General features: G+C 51.4%; 7 protein-coding genes across 7 annotated transcripts; 4 read left to right on the forward strand and 3 right to left on the reverse strand.

Annotated features, from left to right (window-relative positions):
* Positions 1-907: 907 nt before the first annotated feature.
* On the forward strand, positions 908-4360 carry N7446_002057 (peroxidase/cytochrome P450 family protein; the record flags this gene model as incomplete). The annotated part of the gene is made up of 3 exons (XM_058510806.1): positions 908-1398; positions 1455-1696; positions 1752-4360. 3 exons carry the CDS (start codon positions 908-910, stop codon positions 4358-4360), a joined length of 3342 nt encoding a protein of 1113 aa, XP_058376342.1.
* Positions 4361-5001: 641 nt separating this feature from the next.
* Positions 5002-5733, forward strand: N7446_002058 (anthrone oxygenase family protein; the record flags this gene model as incomplete). Its single annotated transcript, XM_058510807.1, has 2 exons — positions 5002-5062; positions 5174-5733. 2 exons carry the CDS (start codon positions 5002-5004, stop codon positions 5731-5733), a joined length of 621 nt encoding a protein of 206 aa, XP_058376343.1.
* Positions 5734-5967: 234 nt separating this feature from the next.
* On the reverse strand, positions 5968-7525 carry N7446_002059 (pex2/pex10/pex12 family protein; the record flags this gene model as incomplete). Its single annotated transcript, XM_058510808.1, has 3 exons — positions 5968-6837; positions 6889-7152; positions 7217-7525. 3 exons carry the CDS (start codon positions 7523-7525, stop codon positions 5968-5970), a joined length of 1443 nt encoding a protein of 480 aa, XP_058376344.1.
* A 1000-nt stretch (positions 7526-8525) lies between these two features.
* N7446_002060 (acid phosphatase PHOa) lies at positions 8526-9998 on the forward strand (the record flags this gene model as incomplete). The annotated part of the gene is made up of 3 exons (XM_058510809.1): positions 8526-8711; positions 8769-8830; positions 8882-9998. 3 exons carry the CDS (start codon positions 8526-8528, stop codon positions 9996-9998), a joined length of 1365 nt encoding a protein of 454 aa, XP_058376345.1.
* A 326-nt stretch (positions 9999-10324) lies between these two features.
* On the reverse strand, positions 10325-12026 carry N7446_002061 (aldehyde dehydrogenase family protein; the record flags this gene model as incomplete). Its single annotated transcript, XM_058510810.1, has 4 exons — positions 11903-12026; positions 11765-11834; positions 11218-11701; positions 10325-11186 (listed from the first exon to the last, which is right to left on the reverse strand). Exons 1-4 carry the CDS (start codon positions 11960-11962, stop codon positions 10325-10327), a joined length of 1476 nt encoding a protein of 491 aa, XP_058376346.1. The 5' UTR covers positions 11963-12026.
* A 505-nt stretch (positions 12027-12531) lies between these two features.
* On the reverse strand, positions 12532-13022 carry N7446_002062 (uncharacterized protein; the record flags this gene model as incomplete). The annotated part of the gene is made up of 3 exons (XM_058510811.1): positions 12532-12661; positions 12722-12866; positions 12923-13022. 3 exons carry the CDS (start codon positions 13020-13022, stop codon positions 12532-12534), a joined length of 375 nt encoding a protein of 124 aa, XP_058376347.1.
* A 590-nt stretch (positions 13023-13612) lies between these two features.
* Positions 13613-17093, forward strand: N7446_002063 (putative importin 11; the record flags this gene model as incomplete). Its single annotated transcript, XM_058510812.1, has 7 exons — positions 13613-13777; positions 13840-13940; positions 13992-14129; positions 14180-15195; positions 15250-15722; positions 15773-15961; positions 16017-17093. 7 exons carry the CDS (start codon positions 13613-13615, stop codon positions 17091-17093), a joined length of 3159 nt encoding a protein of 1052 aa, XP_058376348.1.
* Between the last annotated feature and the right edge of the window lie 97 nt (positions 17094-17190).

Raw genomic sequence — 17190 nt, forward strand, 5'->3', positions numbered from 1 at the left:
TACACAGCAGAGGCGAATTGTCGTCGGTGAAAAGAATAAAGGGTATGACAGCACCCTCCAACTCAGAACCGGGTCAGCCAGCCACCGTATTTTGCGACTGCCAAATCCGATCGGGAGATACAGAGCGAGCGAAGACCGGCAAACACTCCCCACTTAGTGTCGATTTAGCTCGATCTTGATATCCTCAGTGTGGAGCTTCGACTTCCATGCGGGAAATCTCTTCTCTGTACACCGCTGTTTATGCATTACAGAGGTCACATTAATTGATCTGTAGGGATATTCCTCCCTTGGAAAGATTGTGACGCATGCGCTGATCTTGTCTCTCAACTTTCTCAGCTTACCTAGCTCAGCTTGGATAGCCTGCATGTACTATGGACAAATGATATTATGACGATGCTCAGATGAAAATTGTACATCTACAGTATAGACATCCCGTGTCCAATCGCCTGCCCCGCCCCCTTTCTCAGGAACATAGCTGTCCACTGGCCGTCATGCATGATGATCAATTACTGCGTTCGGACCTTTCATCATTATGTCCCCACTGCCCTGTCCCCACTGTACCTCTTTTGGATGCATTGAGCTTGTACCACGCGGGGTCTGGTAATCGTACTCCCTGAGTCAGGTTCAGGTCTGGAAAGATCGGTCTCTCCGTCAATCAGATCCAGTCCCTGCAGTCAATCAACTATTGGCGATAACAAATCCGCCACCTTTACTTGCTCCACAGTCTTGCAGCTGAGTTGCGTCGCCCGCGCTCATTTTTAAATGCTTCGAGCTCCGTCGCGCGTCAGATTCCCCTTCTTCTTCCCCTAATCTGGCCCTTGGTAGCCATCTCTGACTCTTTTTATACCCAATTTTTCTTTTTTTGTTTCTGTGATACCATTCTGTTTTCTGTCAGTCTCTATTCACAATGTTGAGGAGAATCTCTACCCAGTTCAAGCGGTCGTCCAAGGACAATGGCGACAGTGAGCCTAAGAGCGCAGAGAAGCCCAACAAGCGCTTCTCCAAGGTCTCCCCCGCACGCAAAGCCACCTCCAACCAGGAGGAGAGCCACGTCGTGAAGCGCGCCGAGGTTGTCGCAACCTTCGAGAAGTTTGCGCAGGCCATTCACGCCTCAAAGGAGCCTCTGCCCAACCAGACCGGTGACGGCACCTTCCTGAAACACGACCAGTCTTCTGGTCTGATCAATGACATCAAGTCGCTCGGTTTCCGCGATGTCAACACTGTCAAGGATCTCGTCAAGAACAAGGCCTCCGGCGAGCTTGTCGATGACAAGACCTACCTGATGGAGCGCATCATCCAGATGGTTGCCGATCTGCCCGGTAACTCCAAGAACCGTACCGAACTTACCAATGTCTTCCTGGATGAGCTATGGAACTCAATTCCTCACCCTCCTCTTTCGTAAGGATTCACCAATTGGAGGCCGCCTTGCAATTGCGCGCTAACGCTGGGAATAGTTACATGGGCGACGACTTCAAGTACCGCTCTGCTGATGGCAGCAACAACAACCCTACTCTCCCGTGGCTTGGAGCTGCTAACACCGCATACTGCCGCACTATTCCTCCCCTCACCATCCAGCCTTCTGGACTTCCTGATGCCGGTCTGATTTTCGATACCCTCTTCGCCCGTCAGGAGTTTACTCCTCACCCCAACAAGGTCTCCAGTGTCTTCTTCGACTGGGCCTCCCTGATTATTCACGGTAAGTCTGCTTCGCTGACAATTGACATTCACACGCTAATGCGCTAGCTTCCTAGATATTTTCCAGACCGATTACCGTCAACAGCACCTGAACAAGACCTCCGCCTACCTGGACCTCTCCATTCTCTACGGTGATGTCAAGGAGCAGCAGGATCTCATCCGTTCCCACCAGGACGGAAAGCTGAAGCCCGACTGCTTCTCCGAGGGTCGTCTGCAGGCCCTTCCTGCTGCTTGCGGAGTTCTCCTGGTCATGCTGAACCGTTTCCACAACCACATTGTTGAACAGCTCGCCGAGATCAACGAGAACAACCGCTTCAGCAAGCCCCGCCCTGGTATGTCCGAGGAGGAGACCAAAGCCGCCTGGGCCAAGCGTGATGAGGACCTGTTCCAGACTGGTCGTCTCATCACTTGTGGTCTGTACATCAACATCACCCTGTACGACTATCTGCGCACCATTGTCAACCTGAACCGCACCAACTCCACTTGGTGCCTGGACCCCCGTGCTCAGATGGAGAAGGCCGGTGCCACTCCCTCTGGTCTCGGTAACCAGTGCTCTGTCGAGTTCAACCTGGCCTACCGCTGGCACTCGACCATCAGTCAGGGTGATGAGAAGTGGATCGAGCAGATCTACTATGACCTCATGGGCAAGCCCGCTGAAGAGGTCACCATGCATGAGTTGCTTCAAGGTATGAAGAAGGTTGAGGGTAGGCTCGATGCTGATCCCTCCAAGCGCGAGTTCGCCGGCCTCAAGCGTGGCGAGGGTGGCTTCTTCAAGGATGAGGAGCTTGTCAACATTCTGACACACGCTACCGAGGATGTTGCCAGCTCTTTCGGTCCCCGCAACGTGCCCAAGGCCCTGCGCTCCATTGAGATTCTCGGTATCGAGGCTTCCCGTAGATGGAACGTCGGCTCCCTCAACGAGTTCCGTAAGCACTTCGGCCTGAAGACTTACGACACTTTTGAGGAGGTCAACTCCAACCCCGAGATTGCCGATACTCTGCGTCACCTGTACGAGCACCCCGACTACATTGAATTGTACCCCGGTATCGTTTCTGAGGAGGCAAAGGAGCCCATGATCCCCGGTGTTGGTATCGCCCCTACCTACACCATCTCCCGTGCCGTGCTCTCTGATGCCGTCGCCCTCGTCCGTGGTGACCGTCACTACACCATTGACTACAACCCCCGTAACTTGACCAACTGGGGCTACAACGAGTGCCGCTATGACCTGAACATCAACCAGGGCTGTGTCTTCTACAAGCTTGCTACCCGCGCGTTCCCCAACTACTACAAGCCCGACTCCATCTATGCCCACTACCCCATGACCATCCCCAGCGAGAACCGCAACATCATGAAGAACCTCGGCCGTGAGCAGGACTACTCCTGGGACAAACCCGCCTTCATTGAGCCCCGCATCAACCTGGTTTCTCACCAGAGCGCCAAGCTGCTCCTCGAAAACCAGAAGGATTTCCAGCCCAGCTGGGGCCGCTCCATGAGCGAGCTCTTCGGCAAGGGTGAGTTCGGCGCCGAGCAGCGTGAGGCCATCGGCAAGGCTCTTAACACCGAGGAGTTCCCCAAGCTGGTCAAGAAGTTCTACGAGGATGTCACCGAGCGTTTGATCGCCGAGAAGGGTGGCCAACTGGGCAAGATCAACCAGGTCGATATCACCCGTGATGTCGGTAACCTGGCCCACGTCCACTTCGCCTCGACCCTCTTCGGTCTCCCTCTGAAGACCGAGGAGAACCCCCGCGGTCTCTTCACCGAGCACGAGATGTACATGATCCTGTCGACTATCTTCTCTGCGCTCTTCTTCGACGTCGATGCTCCCCGCTCGTACTCGCTGAACCGCGCCGCCTCCGCCGTCTCCAGCCAGCTTGGCGCCGTCGTCGAAGCCACCGTCAAAGCCGACACCAACAGCGGCCTTTTCTCCGGTATCATGGACAGCTTCCGTCCTCACGACAACGCCCTCCGTGAGTTCGGCACCGACGCCGTCCGCCGCATGAAAGAAGCCGGCTCCAGCGCCTCGGACATCACCTGGTCCGCCATCATCCCCACCATCGTCGGCATGGTCCCCAACCAAGGCCAGGTCTTCACCCAGATTATCGAGTACTACACTGCACCCGAGAACAAAGCCCACCTGGCCGAGATCAACCGTCTGGCCAAGGACGACTCCGCCGACTCCGACGAGACACTGTACCGCTACTGCCTGGAAGCCATCCGTCTGAACGGCACCTTTGGCGCCTTCCGCGAGGCCAAGGTCCCGGTCACCGTCGAGGAGAACGGCAAGACCTACGGCATCCAGGTCGGCCAGCAGGTCTTCGCCTCCTTCGTCGAAGCCAACCACGACGCCGGCGTCTTCCCTGAGCCCAACGAGGTCCGTCTCGACCGCCCCATCGACTCGTACATCAACCACGGTCAAGGTCCTACCACCGGCTTCGGCGAGCAGATCACCAAGATTGCTCTCGTCGCTATGCTGCGCGTTGTTGGTCGTCTGCAGAACCTTCGCCGCGCTGCTGGTCCCCAGGGCCAGCTCAAGAAGATCCCCCAGGACGGCGGTTACTACAACTACCTCCGTGGCGATGGTACTGCATACTGCCCCTTCCCCATGTCGCTTAAGCTTCACTGGGACGGTCCCTTCGAGAAGAAGAAGAAGCCTGCCTCTTCGTAAGCAAGTCCTTCTGGTTTGAGGCTCCATGAGGTGTAGTCGGGCTTGTCTGACTGTGTCCACCTAAAAACGCCGTGATTGGCGATGTGCAATATTATGTGGAGGTAATATCGCTTGGGGTTGGCTATGAATTCATGTTGCCTTGCCTTTTTTTACTGTTTTCGGGGACTTGTTTAGTCGCCAGGATATCCACAAATTGTTGGTTTTTGTTAGTATATTATAGTGTATAGCTCATGAATCTTTCACTGTTATGAATTTCTATGATAATATAGTAAACCCCTGATAGAAGACGGTGATTGCAACTTGCCTAGCTCTGACAACTCGGCGATCTCCAACCCCAGAACTATGAGCTATCGACAACGCACGACCTGCCAGTACTCCCCTTGTCAGATTATTTTTAGAGATCTGACCAGTAGTGGATCAGTTACCCGCCAAATCCGTGAAAAGGGTTCCATCGTACATTAAAAGGATTGCATGTTGAAGAGCCCGCAAAACCCGAAAGCCGCAGAGCCCGACTCCGCATCGACGTCATATAATCCCCAACTGCCATGGCACATGACCAAACCCTACCTACATCATCCCCTTTCCCCTTGCAACACTCTCACCCGTAAACCACCTCAACATCAAGACAAACCCTAAACAACATGACAACAGACGTCCGAATTGCCCAAGCAATTGGGACCATCGGTTGCGCCGTCGCTGCAGGTACATAACCATCCTCAAGAGGATACCATACCCATACCCCATCATCTGCAATCAGCCATCTATCTATATCTATACTATACGCATCCATCAACTAACACAAACGAACTCCAGGCGGCATAGCAACCCTCTCAATAATAAGCATCCCAAACCTAGCCCTCCCACCCCGCCACCCAACCAACAAAACCCTAACCCAAGACACAACACCCGGAACACCAGCCGCACACCTAACACACCAATGGCTAGACATCTACGACCGAGGCAAGAAGATCTTCCCGGGGCTGGCAGGCACAGCCTCCCTGGCAAACCTCTACACCATGTGGGCACTACGGGACAGCCTCGCACCAGCGCCCATCATCGGATCGAGCTGGTCAACTGTTTATTTGGTTGCCGCTGTTGTTACTATGGGGACTGTGCCTTTCACGGTTATGGTTATGGGGAAGACTAATGGTCGGTTGAGGGAACATGCTGTTCGCGGGGATGGGGCTGAGGTTGAGGGGACTGAGGGCATGGTTGTTGGGGCTAAGGAGGAGGCCAAGTGGGGGAAGGAGGATGGGGAGGTTCCTGCTTTGCTGAGGAAGTGGGCTCGGTTGAATTTGATTAGGGCGGGCATTCCGCTTATTGGGGCTGGGATTGGGTTTTATGCTGCTGTTAATTCTTGGGTTCTTCCGTGATTTGGGGGATTGCGATTGCTTTGCTGTATACGGGTGAAGTTAATTGGGTGTGTACGATTATGAGATTGCTATTTTGTTCAAATTGATATGGGTATCGTTGGGTTCTATTGAAGGTGTGAGTGCGCTATGTACTGCGGCTGACTCGTTGATGGCTATATAAACATGTAGAGAAGATAATGGGATGTTCTCCCAATAGGACATCCGGATGACAAGCCGTGCATTTTACGGCTGCGGTCACGCCGAAGTTGGCTTGACATCTCCGTTTGTTTCCGTGGTTTCTTCGTCTTCTTTCTCAACGGCAGACCATTGGTTTGAGTGCTGAAGGGACTCGTCGGCAGTGATCTCCTCCAATGGGCTGGACTGTTCGGAGATTCCTTGATCATGATCGATCCCACGAGCCTCATCCGGCTCCTCGTCCATGGCAAACCCGACAATCTTTCCTGTGCCAGGCTGTGAGCGAGCCTCTTCAAGGACATCGCCATTCCAAGGCTGGCACTTCTTGACAATTTCACCACAACGGAGGCAAACCCATCCTTGGCCCTCTTCGCCTTCCAGTTTCTGCACGATGCAGACGAAACAGTAGATACAACCACAAGGAACCGTCTCATATGGATTTGTGATGTCAGTCTGGGCAGATCCAGCAATGCCACCTGATGTAGAGGCCGCCATTACATCTGTTTCAGTCGTCGTGGTTGGGTTCTGGTCGCGGTAGCAGATCGCGCAAGTCCGTTCCGGGAGGAAGGCCAGCTCCCCTTGCTTTTCGGAAGGCTCATCATCCTCGCCGCTTGACCTGAGAGAAGATATCATCTTTCGCCAAGCGCGAGAAATCCACCGCCGCCAGCGACTGATTCCAACAAGAGGAAGGAGGAAAAGAAGGAATTCGGTAAACGCGTGCCATACAAGTTGACGGTTCAGGTATTCGAAGGACACCTCCCGACTGGCCTGCGCAGACGGTGGAGTAAGGCGAATGCGGAGGATGCGATCGACCAGGGTGCGGTAGCGGCCGTTCACAAGGAATACAAGGAAAGAGACGAAGGCGGCGATCGAGTGCGAGGTAGAAATTAGGTCCGTTAGTCGGGACAGCATGCGGATATCCTGTGATGGCTTGGTGACTGTCAGTCTGGTAGGTTCAATGTAAGCACTTGAGTAACCAACCTCATCGTAACCGCCTTCCTGTCCGATCAACCAACTCTCCCACTTGTCCCAAGCATATCGCCCTCCAACTGTCAATAAGCCATATATACTCTTCTGCCATTTCGTTGGAGGTGAATGGACTGGGCCCTTGCTGCGACTGTCGGTATACTGGAGGCCCTGCAGAGCCGCACCATATGACGCATTGTGGTCCCATATCGATAGCTTGAAGAGAATCGCCCGCAATGCGAACAGAATCTCATGCGACCAATCTTCCCGTATCTGAGGCTGTTGCCATTGTCAGTTTCCGCTACCGCCATTCTCCGGGCTCGCCCCGACTGTTCAAACATACCCCGAAGTATTTGAGGGCATCCCCGACCTGACCCTTCATCAAGCCGAGCAGCTCCTCATCTAACAATTCGGCATCCACCTGTCCCACGCGGAATGCAGGTTTCGTGCCATCTCGCCCATTGATAGAGTTCCATATCCGCCATCCAGAGCTCGGCAATCGATTCAACGGGTATGGAAGACGCTGGACGGTGGCCGGGCTGATCGGAGCCGCCCGCTGCTGAGCTGCATGGCGTGCGCGCGCTTCGGCTTCTCGTAGACGACGGCGTTCAAGAACTCGCTCTTGTGCGGCGGCGAAGTTGGTTGAGCTCATCGTGAGATCATGGCGTGGATGTGGATAAGAGAGAAAGCACGGGGAAATGGGCGGAGTTCATTCACCGCGCTCGGTTCCCCAGACGGAGAGCAGCCGAGGTATCTCACGTGACTGTCCCATTTCCATCATGTTCTAATCGGGTTCCTATATTGGCAAATGGAGTAAAAATAAAGACCCGTAAAATTAGGAGTTGTATACCGGACAATTAGAGGCTCTGGTTTGTTTGGGGGACCCTGACATTGGATCGGCTCAGCATATACGTATAATCAACCGTTACTGATTTCTCCACGGCTTTTCTCCGCAGCTGGCAGATTTCGATACTTTATTAATTTACGGATATAAACGCACTGGCTATTCCGCTATTGAATGCACAAGTCAAATGCTCATTTATAGATATAAAATGGGGAGGAAACAGTCCCAAGAATGTGGGATACCCGTCGACAGAATTACACAACAGTAAGCCTAGAGCGAATATCATCAAGAGAACGCAACTATTTAGTAACCTGAACCTCGGGATCCGATTTGTACTTCCCGAGCAGTTTGAGTTCTGAAGCTATCCCGAGACACCTGTCAGCCTTATATGGCAGGAATCCAACCATGGGAGAATTAAGCATCAGCCCTGGTTCTTGGCTGAGGACAGGAACAAATCGAATGGACCAACCAGAGAGCTCCTTTATACCATGTGCTCCTGCATCTATATCCTCCCATAACAATTTACACGGAAGGTACCTAAGTGGTACTGGCAAGGTGCCAAGAGATATGATGAGACACTGACAAAATGAGAGAGCCTCAAGTACTCATGGGGTATACTTTGTTCAAAAGTTTACCATGTCACACGCACTGCATCATCTTCCAGATCTCCTGCTGTGCTCAAAAAGTCCCTTGGCGGCTTCGCTGTTTCTTCTTCTCCCTCTTCCTCTTCCTCTTACCCCTCTCACATTCTTCACACATTCCCCCTTTTCCATCGTGGTATTGACTTCCACTGACACAGTCCATCCCAATGAACGCTATCATCGCGGTTTTCTTGGCTGTGGCCATTTCGGCCATGGCTCAGATTGCCACTGTCTCTGAGCCCGCTCTTGCAGAGATTCATGCCGCGGCTGCTACCACCAAGCCTGAGGTGACCACCTCTGACGTGAAGGGGCTGGTGTTCGATCGATTCTACCAAGTCTGGTTGGAGAACATTGTAAGAGATAACACAAGCCATATATCTGAAGAGGCAGCACGACTAACATCTTGGTAGGATTTTGAGGACTCTGCTGCGGACGAGAACATGAAATGGCTCGCATCTCAGGGAATTCTTCTGTGGGCATTGAATGGATCAAGCATGATGGCATAATTACTAATATGCCCTAGAACCAACTTCTATGCCGTCACCCATCCTTCTGAGCCCAACTACTGCGCTGCCGCTGGCGGTGACACTTTCGGAATGGACAATGACGACTTTAAGCGGATGCCCGCCAACATTTCTTCTGTTGCAGATCTTCTTGCAACCAAGAAAATTTCCTGGGCTGAATATCAGGAGCACATCCCTCATGCTGGTTTCCAGGGAATGAACTACTCCAACCAGGAGACTCACGCCCCTGACTACGTGCGCAAACATAACCCCATGGTGCTCTATGACTCCGTTGTTTCTGACAGTAGCCGTGCACGTTCGATCAAAAGCTTCGTGGATTTTGAGAATGATCTCAAGAACAAGAAGCTCCCTCAATGGGCTTTCATTACCCCCAACATGACTAACGATGCTCATGACACCAATATCACCTTTGCTGCGAAGTGGGAGCGTCTCTGGATGGCAAACCTGCTCAAGAACGAGTACTTCATGAACAATACCGTCGTCCTTCTGACCTTTGATGAAGATCAGCACTACGAGCACGACAACCGCGTTTTCAGCGTGCTTGTCGGTGGTGCCATTCCCGAACATCTCCAAGGTACCGTCGACGACACCTTCTACACTCACTATTCGAGCATTGCCACTGTGTCTGCCAACTGGGGTCTTCCATCTCTGGGCCGCTGGGATTGCGGTGCCAACATCTTCGACATCGTGGCCAACAAGACTGGATATGTCAATTACCACGTCGATAAGACTCACCTGACCCTCAACCAGACCTACCCTGGTCCCATGTCTACTGGCGATACAGAGAACGGCCTGACCTCCAAGTTCCTGGCTGAATGGCCTGTTCCTCTCACCAAGGGTGACTGCTCGGCTGGACATGGTATCTTGGACATTGTCAAGAAGACCTACGGCAATCTGACTGCGACCTACAACTACACCAGCCCCTACCCCTGGGACTCCAAGCATGACTACAACGTGAAAGTCACTGCCACTCGGAAGACCGGCAATGCCTCCACCTCCGACGAGAAGAACGCGACATCTGCTCCTACTGCCCACACCGGTACCGGGGTTGCTGCCACAATTCCCAGCTTGACTGTTGTTCTCGGAGCTCTGCTGGCTGTTTATTGCCTTTTCTGATTTTTCAACACATTACCTCACAGCTTCCAAGCAGATGCTCGAATGGAGCGATGAGTTTACGTTTTCTATCTCGTTTGGAACCACGTAGACCCTGACACTTCCCCAAGCGACCATGGAATAACGAGTCCTCACGACCCTGAAAAGAACCCAAACACCAAAAATACAGTGCCTTGAAAGGCCACTAATTTGCTACCTGGTTGTGAGATAATTCAGATTACAATTAATGATCTACTGAATCAAAAATATCCCTCTGCGTAGACCTAAGTAACAAGTAAAACATATAGCCATTCACCTAACCTGCATACGAGCCGAGGTCCATAGCTCCATCAAAGACGCGCTACCGCCTTGATCAAAATAGTCTTGATCTCAAGGAAACTGTCAAGACTATGCAACAACCCCTCACGACCAGTGCCACTCGACTTAAAGCCCCCAAAAGCACAATCCTTCGCCCCAGTAGGACTAGTACAATTGACACCAACAGTACCAGCATCCAAAGCCTTAGACACACGAACAGCCCGATCAATGTCCTTAGTAAAAACGGACGCATACAAACCAAACTCAGAATTATTCGCCTTGGCAATCGCCTCCTCCTCAGTAGAGAAGGTATTGATCGCAACAACCGGTCCAAAAACCTCTTCCTGCATCAACCGCGAATCCTCAGGTACGCCCTCAAAGACAGTCGGCCTCACAAACAACCCATCCTTCGCATCTCCACCAGCAGTCAACTTCCCATCCTTCTCCCCAATAGCAAGATACTCCTTGATCCGCTCATACTGTATCATATCAACCTGCGGACCGTGTGTGGTTGTAGGATCCATGGGATCACCCATCTTGACAGCAGCGAAATGTTCACGGAAGGATTTGATAAACTGCTCTGCGATAGATTCGTGCACGTAGATTCGTGAATTTGCAACGCAGATTTGTCCGCTGTTAAACTGGATACTGAATTGTGTCTGTGCGGCTGCTGATGCGACATCTGCGTCGGGGAACACGATCGCTGGCGTTTTACCGCCTAGCTCCATGTGCACATGCTTCATGTTGGACTTGGCGGATGCGACTTGGATCTTTCGTCCTGTTGCTGAGGAACCTGTGAAACTGATACCGCGGACGCCCATGTGCGATGCTAGTGCTGAGCCGGCTGGGTCGCCGTGGCCTGAGAGGACGTTGACGACGCCTGGGGGAAGCCGGCTTTTGGATTAGTTTAGCCATGTAGAGGGACTGGATGGTGGTTAGATGCGATAGTACCAGGAAGATGGGGGGTAGACAAACCGTCAAGGGTGCTTTCTCGCTACTCTTCAACACAACTGTATTACCAGCTGCCAGTGCGGGCGCCATTTTAAGAGCAAACATGATAAGTGGGAAATTCCACGGGATGATCAGCGCCACCACACCGAACGGTTGCTTGACCGTCAAGTTCAGATGGTCGGGCGTATTGAGACTGGCTGTTCCCTGTGCGCTCCAGCCTGCATCAGCGAAATACCGGAAGTATTCGGCTGCTAGGCCTGCATCGAAGAATTGGGTTATTGGGCGACCGATGCATAATGTCTCTAGCTTTGCTAGATCATCGTTGGACTCGAGGATCAGCTGGGATAGTTTGCGTAGGTAGTGTCCGCGCTGTTCTGTGCCTAGGTCACGCCAGGCGGGGAAGGCTGCATTTGCGGCGGCTACCGCGTCGTCGACGTCTTTGATATCGGCTTCTTGGACTGGTGGAAATATATTGTTAGGGCTGTTTTTGGTCTGGGTGGAGAAGGTGGGTGTATACATACCTTGGGCTACAACTTCTTTGGTGTAAGGGTATACCACTTCGAATGTCTTGTTACTCGATGACGGGCGAAACTGAAGTTATCAGTACAAAAGGAATACTCCATGCATTGGGCTTTGTGTCAAAGGTGGCGATTGCCTACCTCGTTGTTGACGAACAGCCGAGTCTCGATAGATTTGAGATCAACCGCAGCAGATGCCATATTGGATAAGTAGTTTATTTAGACTGTGTGGAGAGGAGTTGAAGATAGATAACGAAACACCATGAGGAAGAAGACAGCTGGTTTATAAACACGCAACACAGAGCAGGGGTCAATGTTTCGACTGGTGCGGCCAGTTGTAAACCAATAGTCGATTCGGGCCCAAAACCAAGGTCTCCCCGACATCAAGCGCCGAGACAAAGCTATACATGAATGTAGCCTATGATAGCACAAATAGCAGGTACTAGTTATGCATGCCAGTGATGTGTATGAGAAATGGGTTAATCTGTCTAGGCTAAGGGCCCCTGAGATGTGCTGATTGGGCTATCCGTATGCAAAGGCCCCGAGCTACGCGTGCGGGGTATATCTGTACTAGCCGGGGAGATGTCGGTGGGTGGGATGAATAACTTATTCCTTTAATGCATGGAACTTATGAACTCAGTGCGTTTTGATTCCGAATTGTATAATTGGTCGGATTCGGATATAGTTCGATATTGAAGCAAACGATATTTGATTAACATTCCATTATCGTAGATGTCGTCAGGTTATCACTTTTATAATGTACATGTTTATTAAGCAAGTCCGCGGCGCTTCATGTCCTGCAGGTTCAGAGCATCTTGGTCGCCAGGGCGGTTCTCGGAATATTGCTTCACGCCGGTTTCAGGGCCGTCGTCGCCCTGGAAGTGCTCGGCCTTGGGGAGTCTAGATAGAGATGGCATATTAGCTTTGTGAAAGATAAAAGAATGCTGCGATATATCTTACCTGCCACGGTCATCACGAGTGCCACCCTCATCTTCGGGGATCTTGCGGTGGTCGCTACCAGAGGCGGTTGAGCCAGGGCCGTACTTCACACTAGTGGGCTCGGAGAATCGTTGGTTGACTGTCTCGTCGACACCGGACTCGAGAGCTAAGAGATCCTGGTCAGTATCAACTGAAGAAACCGGATTGCACCATCCATCTTACTTGAGTCACTCTTCTTGCCGATACCCTGCTTGGCCTGGTAGGAATTAAGGTCATTCTCAGCCTTGTAGGCGGTCTTTCTGAGGTCCTCAAAGTGCGCCATTGTGTGTGTTGTGCAAGGAAAGTTAGATGAGAATATTGGAGATAGAGAAGATTGAAGACGCAGAATGAATTTGAACTTAAGAAGAGAATAGCGGTGCGACTCTATTACAGTTTATATACCTTTTGTCTCCATCACGATCAAGTCAAACTAGGATTATGAACTGTTGTTGCATCATGATACATCATAGGTATGTCACTGGAAGGGAGTGTCTAGGTGGTATGGAACGGTCTTTCTGGCTCCATAGTTGCTCGAAACATGGTTTGTAGATCCCAGTTTGATAGGCCCTTAGCAAGTTTGACATCTCTGACTTCATTGTCTCCACCAGGAAAGCCCTAAGTCCATGTCCGCATTGGGAGGGAAAAGAGGGTCCAGCCCTAGGGTTGGGCGGAACCGGCATATCTATATTCCGGAGGCGGGGAGCATCAAAGAGCTCCAAGGCGGTATGTTGTTATCGCCTACTTCTTCGAAAGCGCGTTGTTTCCCTGTTTATGGGCTCCATGCAATTCTAGCGCATACTTTCTCAGCTCCAGGATCTATCTCAGAAGGCGCAGATCTCAACGGTCTATCTCACGCCCTAAACAGAATCTGCCATGGCGTTCGCCATCGAGGTCGAGGGCGAGGCCAACCCATTGAGCGCCCAGAATGTGCTGAATGCCCTGGTACTTGCGGCAAGCTCGACCCAGCAGCAAGTTCAAACAGGTACTCAGCAGCTCCAGAACTGGGAGAAACAGGGCATGTACTATACATTCCTACAGGTATCAGCCCGTCACCCAGATTATTCATGATTCGCGCGCTAACTTGGTGTTTTGACTTGCAGGACGTTTTCCTTGACCATTCCGTTCCCAATGAAGTCCGCTATCTCGCAATTATCCAGCTGAAAAATGGCATTGATAAATATTGGCGCAAAACAGCAGCAAAGTACGGCCTCGAATCCCTGCATGGAAGGCAACATGCTAACAATGACGCAAGTGCGATCAAAAAGGAAGAAAAAGAACAGATCAAGACTAGAGCCCTGGAGGCAGGTATTGTTGAGCCTGCCCTGCTGTTGGCCCTTCATAATTCATTGATGATTGCCAAGATTATGCGTTATGAGTTCCCCCAGGATTGGTACGAATACTGACGCGTTAATTGAGACCGCTCATGCTAATTCCACCCAGGCCAGATGCTATTTCGTCCGTTATTTCTTTCCTCCGATCCTCCATTCAGCCAGGTGCAAACCCACTCCAACTCTCCCGAACTCTCCTCATCTTATTGCAAATCATCAAAGAATTGTCCACAGCTCGAATCCAGCGAACACGTCACAATCTTCAGTCCGTTTCTCCCGAGATATTCCAGCTACTTGGGGGAATTTATGTGGACAAGCTCAACAAATGGGTCGCCATACTGGAGCAGGGTGGCGCCGGCGAAGGGGAGTTGCTGGAGACACTTGATCAGAGCATGGTGTCTCTCAAGGTTCTTCGACGGCTAATAATTGCTGGATATGAACACCCGAGCCGCAACCAGGAAGTGCAGAATTTCTGGGTATTGACCCATTCTCACTTCAGCAAATTCCTCTCTTTCGTGGATGGGTCTGCCAACCTGCCCGAACCAGTTCACAGGGCCATCGAGAAGCACTTGCTGCAAATGTCCAAGCTGCACGTTGAAATGGCCAAGACACACCCTGCATCTTTCGCCTTGCTGCCAGACAGCATTTCCCTTGTTCAGTCATACTGGTCATTGGTCGTGAAACTCGGGGAGAAATATGAGAGTCTTGGTGCAGGCGATGAAGCCGAAGGCAAGTCCTTGGCAGAGAAGACTGGTCTCCGGGCTCTGCTCCTGATTCGGGCATGCGCGAAAATGGCTTTCAACCCTGCTCAGACATTCAAATATCAGACGCCACAAGATAAGGAAGAGCGGAAACAATCTGTTGAGCTCGTCAAGTCACAGCTCTTCACAGAGGACTTTGTTGTCAACGTTATGGAGCTACTTGTCACACAATTCTTCAGGTTCCGTAACATCGATTTCCAGGAATGGGCAGAAGAGCCAGAAGACTGGGAGAAGCGAGAGGAAGAGAACGCCGATGCATGGGAGTTCTCCATCCGCTCTTGCTCCGAAAAGCTCTTCCTTGATCTCGTCATTCACTTCAAAGATTTACTCATTCCCCGGCTCCTGAATGTGTTCTATTCCTTTGCGAGTAAGCGTATACACTATGGTTATGAGGCGTGCGCAATGCTAATTTTCTTTTCAGACACCGAGAATCACAATGTGCTACTGAAGGACTCGCTCTACTCCGCTATTGGCTTGGCAGCTGCCAGTTTGGAACAGCATTTGGATTTCAATGCATTCCTGGAGCATACCATGGTCCCCGAGGTTCAATCCCAAGAGCAGGAGTATAGGCTTCTCAGAAGGAGAATCGCTTTAGTCCTTGGCCAGTGGGTTCCAGTCAAGCCGGGTGAACTTAACAGAAACGCCATTTACCAGATCTTCCAACACCTGCTAAACAGCCAAGATCCATTAAATGATCTAGTCGTTCGTATCACTGCGGGTCGACAGCTTCGCAATGTTCTTGATCCATACGAATTCTCCGCAGAAGGATTTATGCCGTTTGCGCCTTCAATCCTAGCAAGTCTCATGTCTCTCGTTCAAGAAGTTGAATCATCGGAGACGAAGATGGGGCTTTTGGAGACGGTTCGCGTAGCCGTTGTGAAGATGGAAGATAATGTAAGTAATTCCTTGCGTCCTATCGGCAGCGCCATTACTGACATGACCAGATCACACCCTTCTCCGACCAAATTCTGTCCTTGCTGCCTCCTCTGTGGGAAAGTTCCGGAGAAGAGCACTTGATGAAACAGGCCATCCTGACTCTGCTCTCATCTTTGATCCAATCTTTAAAGCAAGATTCTGTGAGGTACCACCCACTGATTCTTCCACTAATCCAAAGCTCAGTAGAACCTGGCTCGGTAAGTCAATGTGCCTTTATTCATTCTTTGTCCCCATTTCTAATGTCATATACAGGAAACGATCATCTACCTTCTTGATGAGGCATTGGAGCTGTGGGCTGCCATCATCCAGTCTACGCCATCTTCTGCCTCACCAGAAATTCTATCACTCCTCCCATCTTTATTCCCCATCATCGAAGAAGCTACCGATAGTACTCCACAGGCTCTGCAAATTGTTGAATCTTATATTTTCCTCGCGCCACAGGAAGTCTTGAGCGATCGGTTCCGCTTCCAATTACTGGTGTCACTCGAGGCTGTACTCAAAACGACAACCAAGCAACGCCTCGGTGTTATCCCTCGGATAGTTGAGCTGATGATCCGCGCTGCTGAGACGGTCGATGGCGGCAGTGAAGCCACATACAGCGTGATCTCTCGCTCTCTCTTGGATAGCTCATTCCTATTCTCCCTTCTCGAGGGTCTATACTCTGCCCACGAAGCTAGCCAAACCTCCGGCCCCAACAGAAAGACTTCACCAGTGTATGGTGCTGTCGAAACCGATTACTATTCGGTTTTAGCTCGCCTTGCTCTGGCCAACCCAGCCATCTTCGCTTCTTCGGTCGCCGCCGCGACGAACTCTTCGGAGGAACAATCTCTCACTTGGATTCTCACTGAATGGTTTTCGCATTACGACAATATTGGCAGCGTCAACCAGAAGAAGATTCATGCCCTTGGTCTTACTCAGCTCCTGGCCCTTCAAGGAGTCCAGGCCGATCCTTCTCAACCCGCTCCTCCCCCTCCATACATCCTTTCTCATCTCCAGTCTTACCTTAGCATGTGGACGGACCTCATCACCGAGCTGGCAGACGGCGGTACAGATCCCAATGCCGACTATCTGGTTTATTGGAACGCACCGGCTGGATCCGAAACGGCAGTTGCCGAAAGCCCGGAAGGAGTCGAACAGCCCGAGTCAATTCGTCGTCGTGAATGGCAGTCTGGTGATGTCATCCACCGCTTCACAATCCGAGACTTTGTCCGCCATCGTCTGCAGGAAGTTATTGGTGCATGTGGTGGCGCCCAGCGATTCCAGGAGGAGTGGTTGGTAAACGTCGATTCCGAAGTGGTCACGGCCTTTGGAGCCCTGGGGCTACTTTGAATTTAGAATCTCCTCGTTTGCGAAGACGTTTGTCTTGCAATATTTCTTTCCGCGATTTCCTTTCATCTGCATGAAATATTCATCTTCATATCTGCAT

This window comes from Penicillium canescens, assembly GCF_028828765.1.
Source record: "Penicillium canescens strain IBT 15451 chromosome Unknown utg000002l_segment0_segment0, whole genome shotgun sequence".
Lineage (NCBI taxonomy): Eukaryota > Fungi > Ascomycota > Eurotiomycetes > Eurotiales > Aspergillaceae > Penicillium > Penicillium canescens.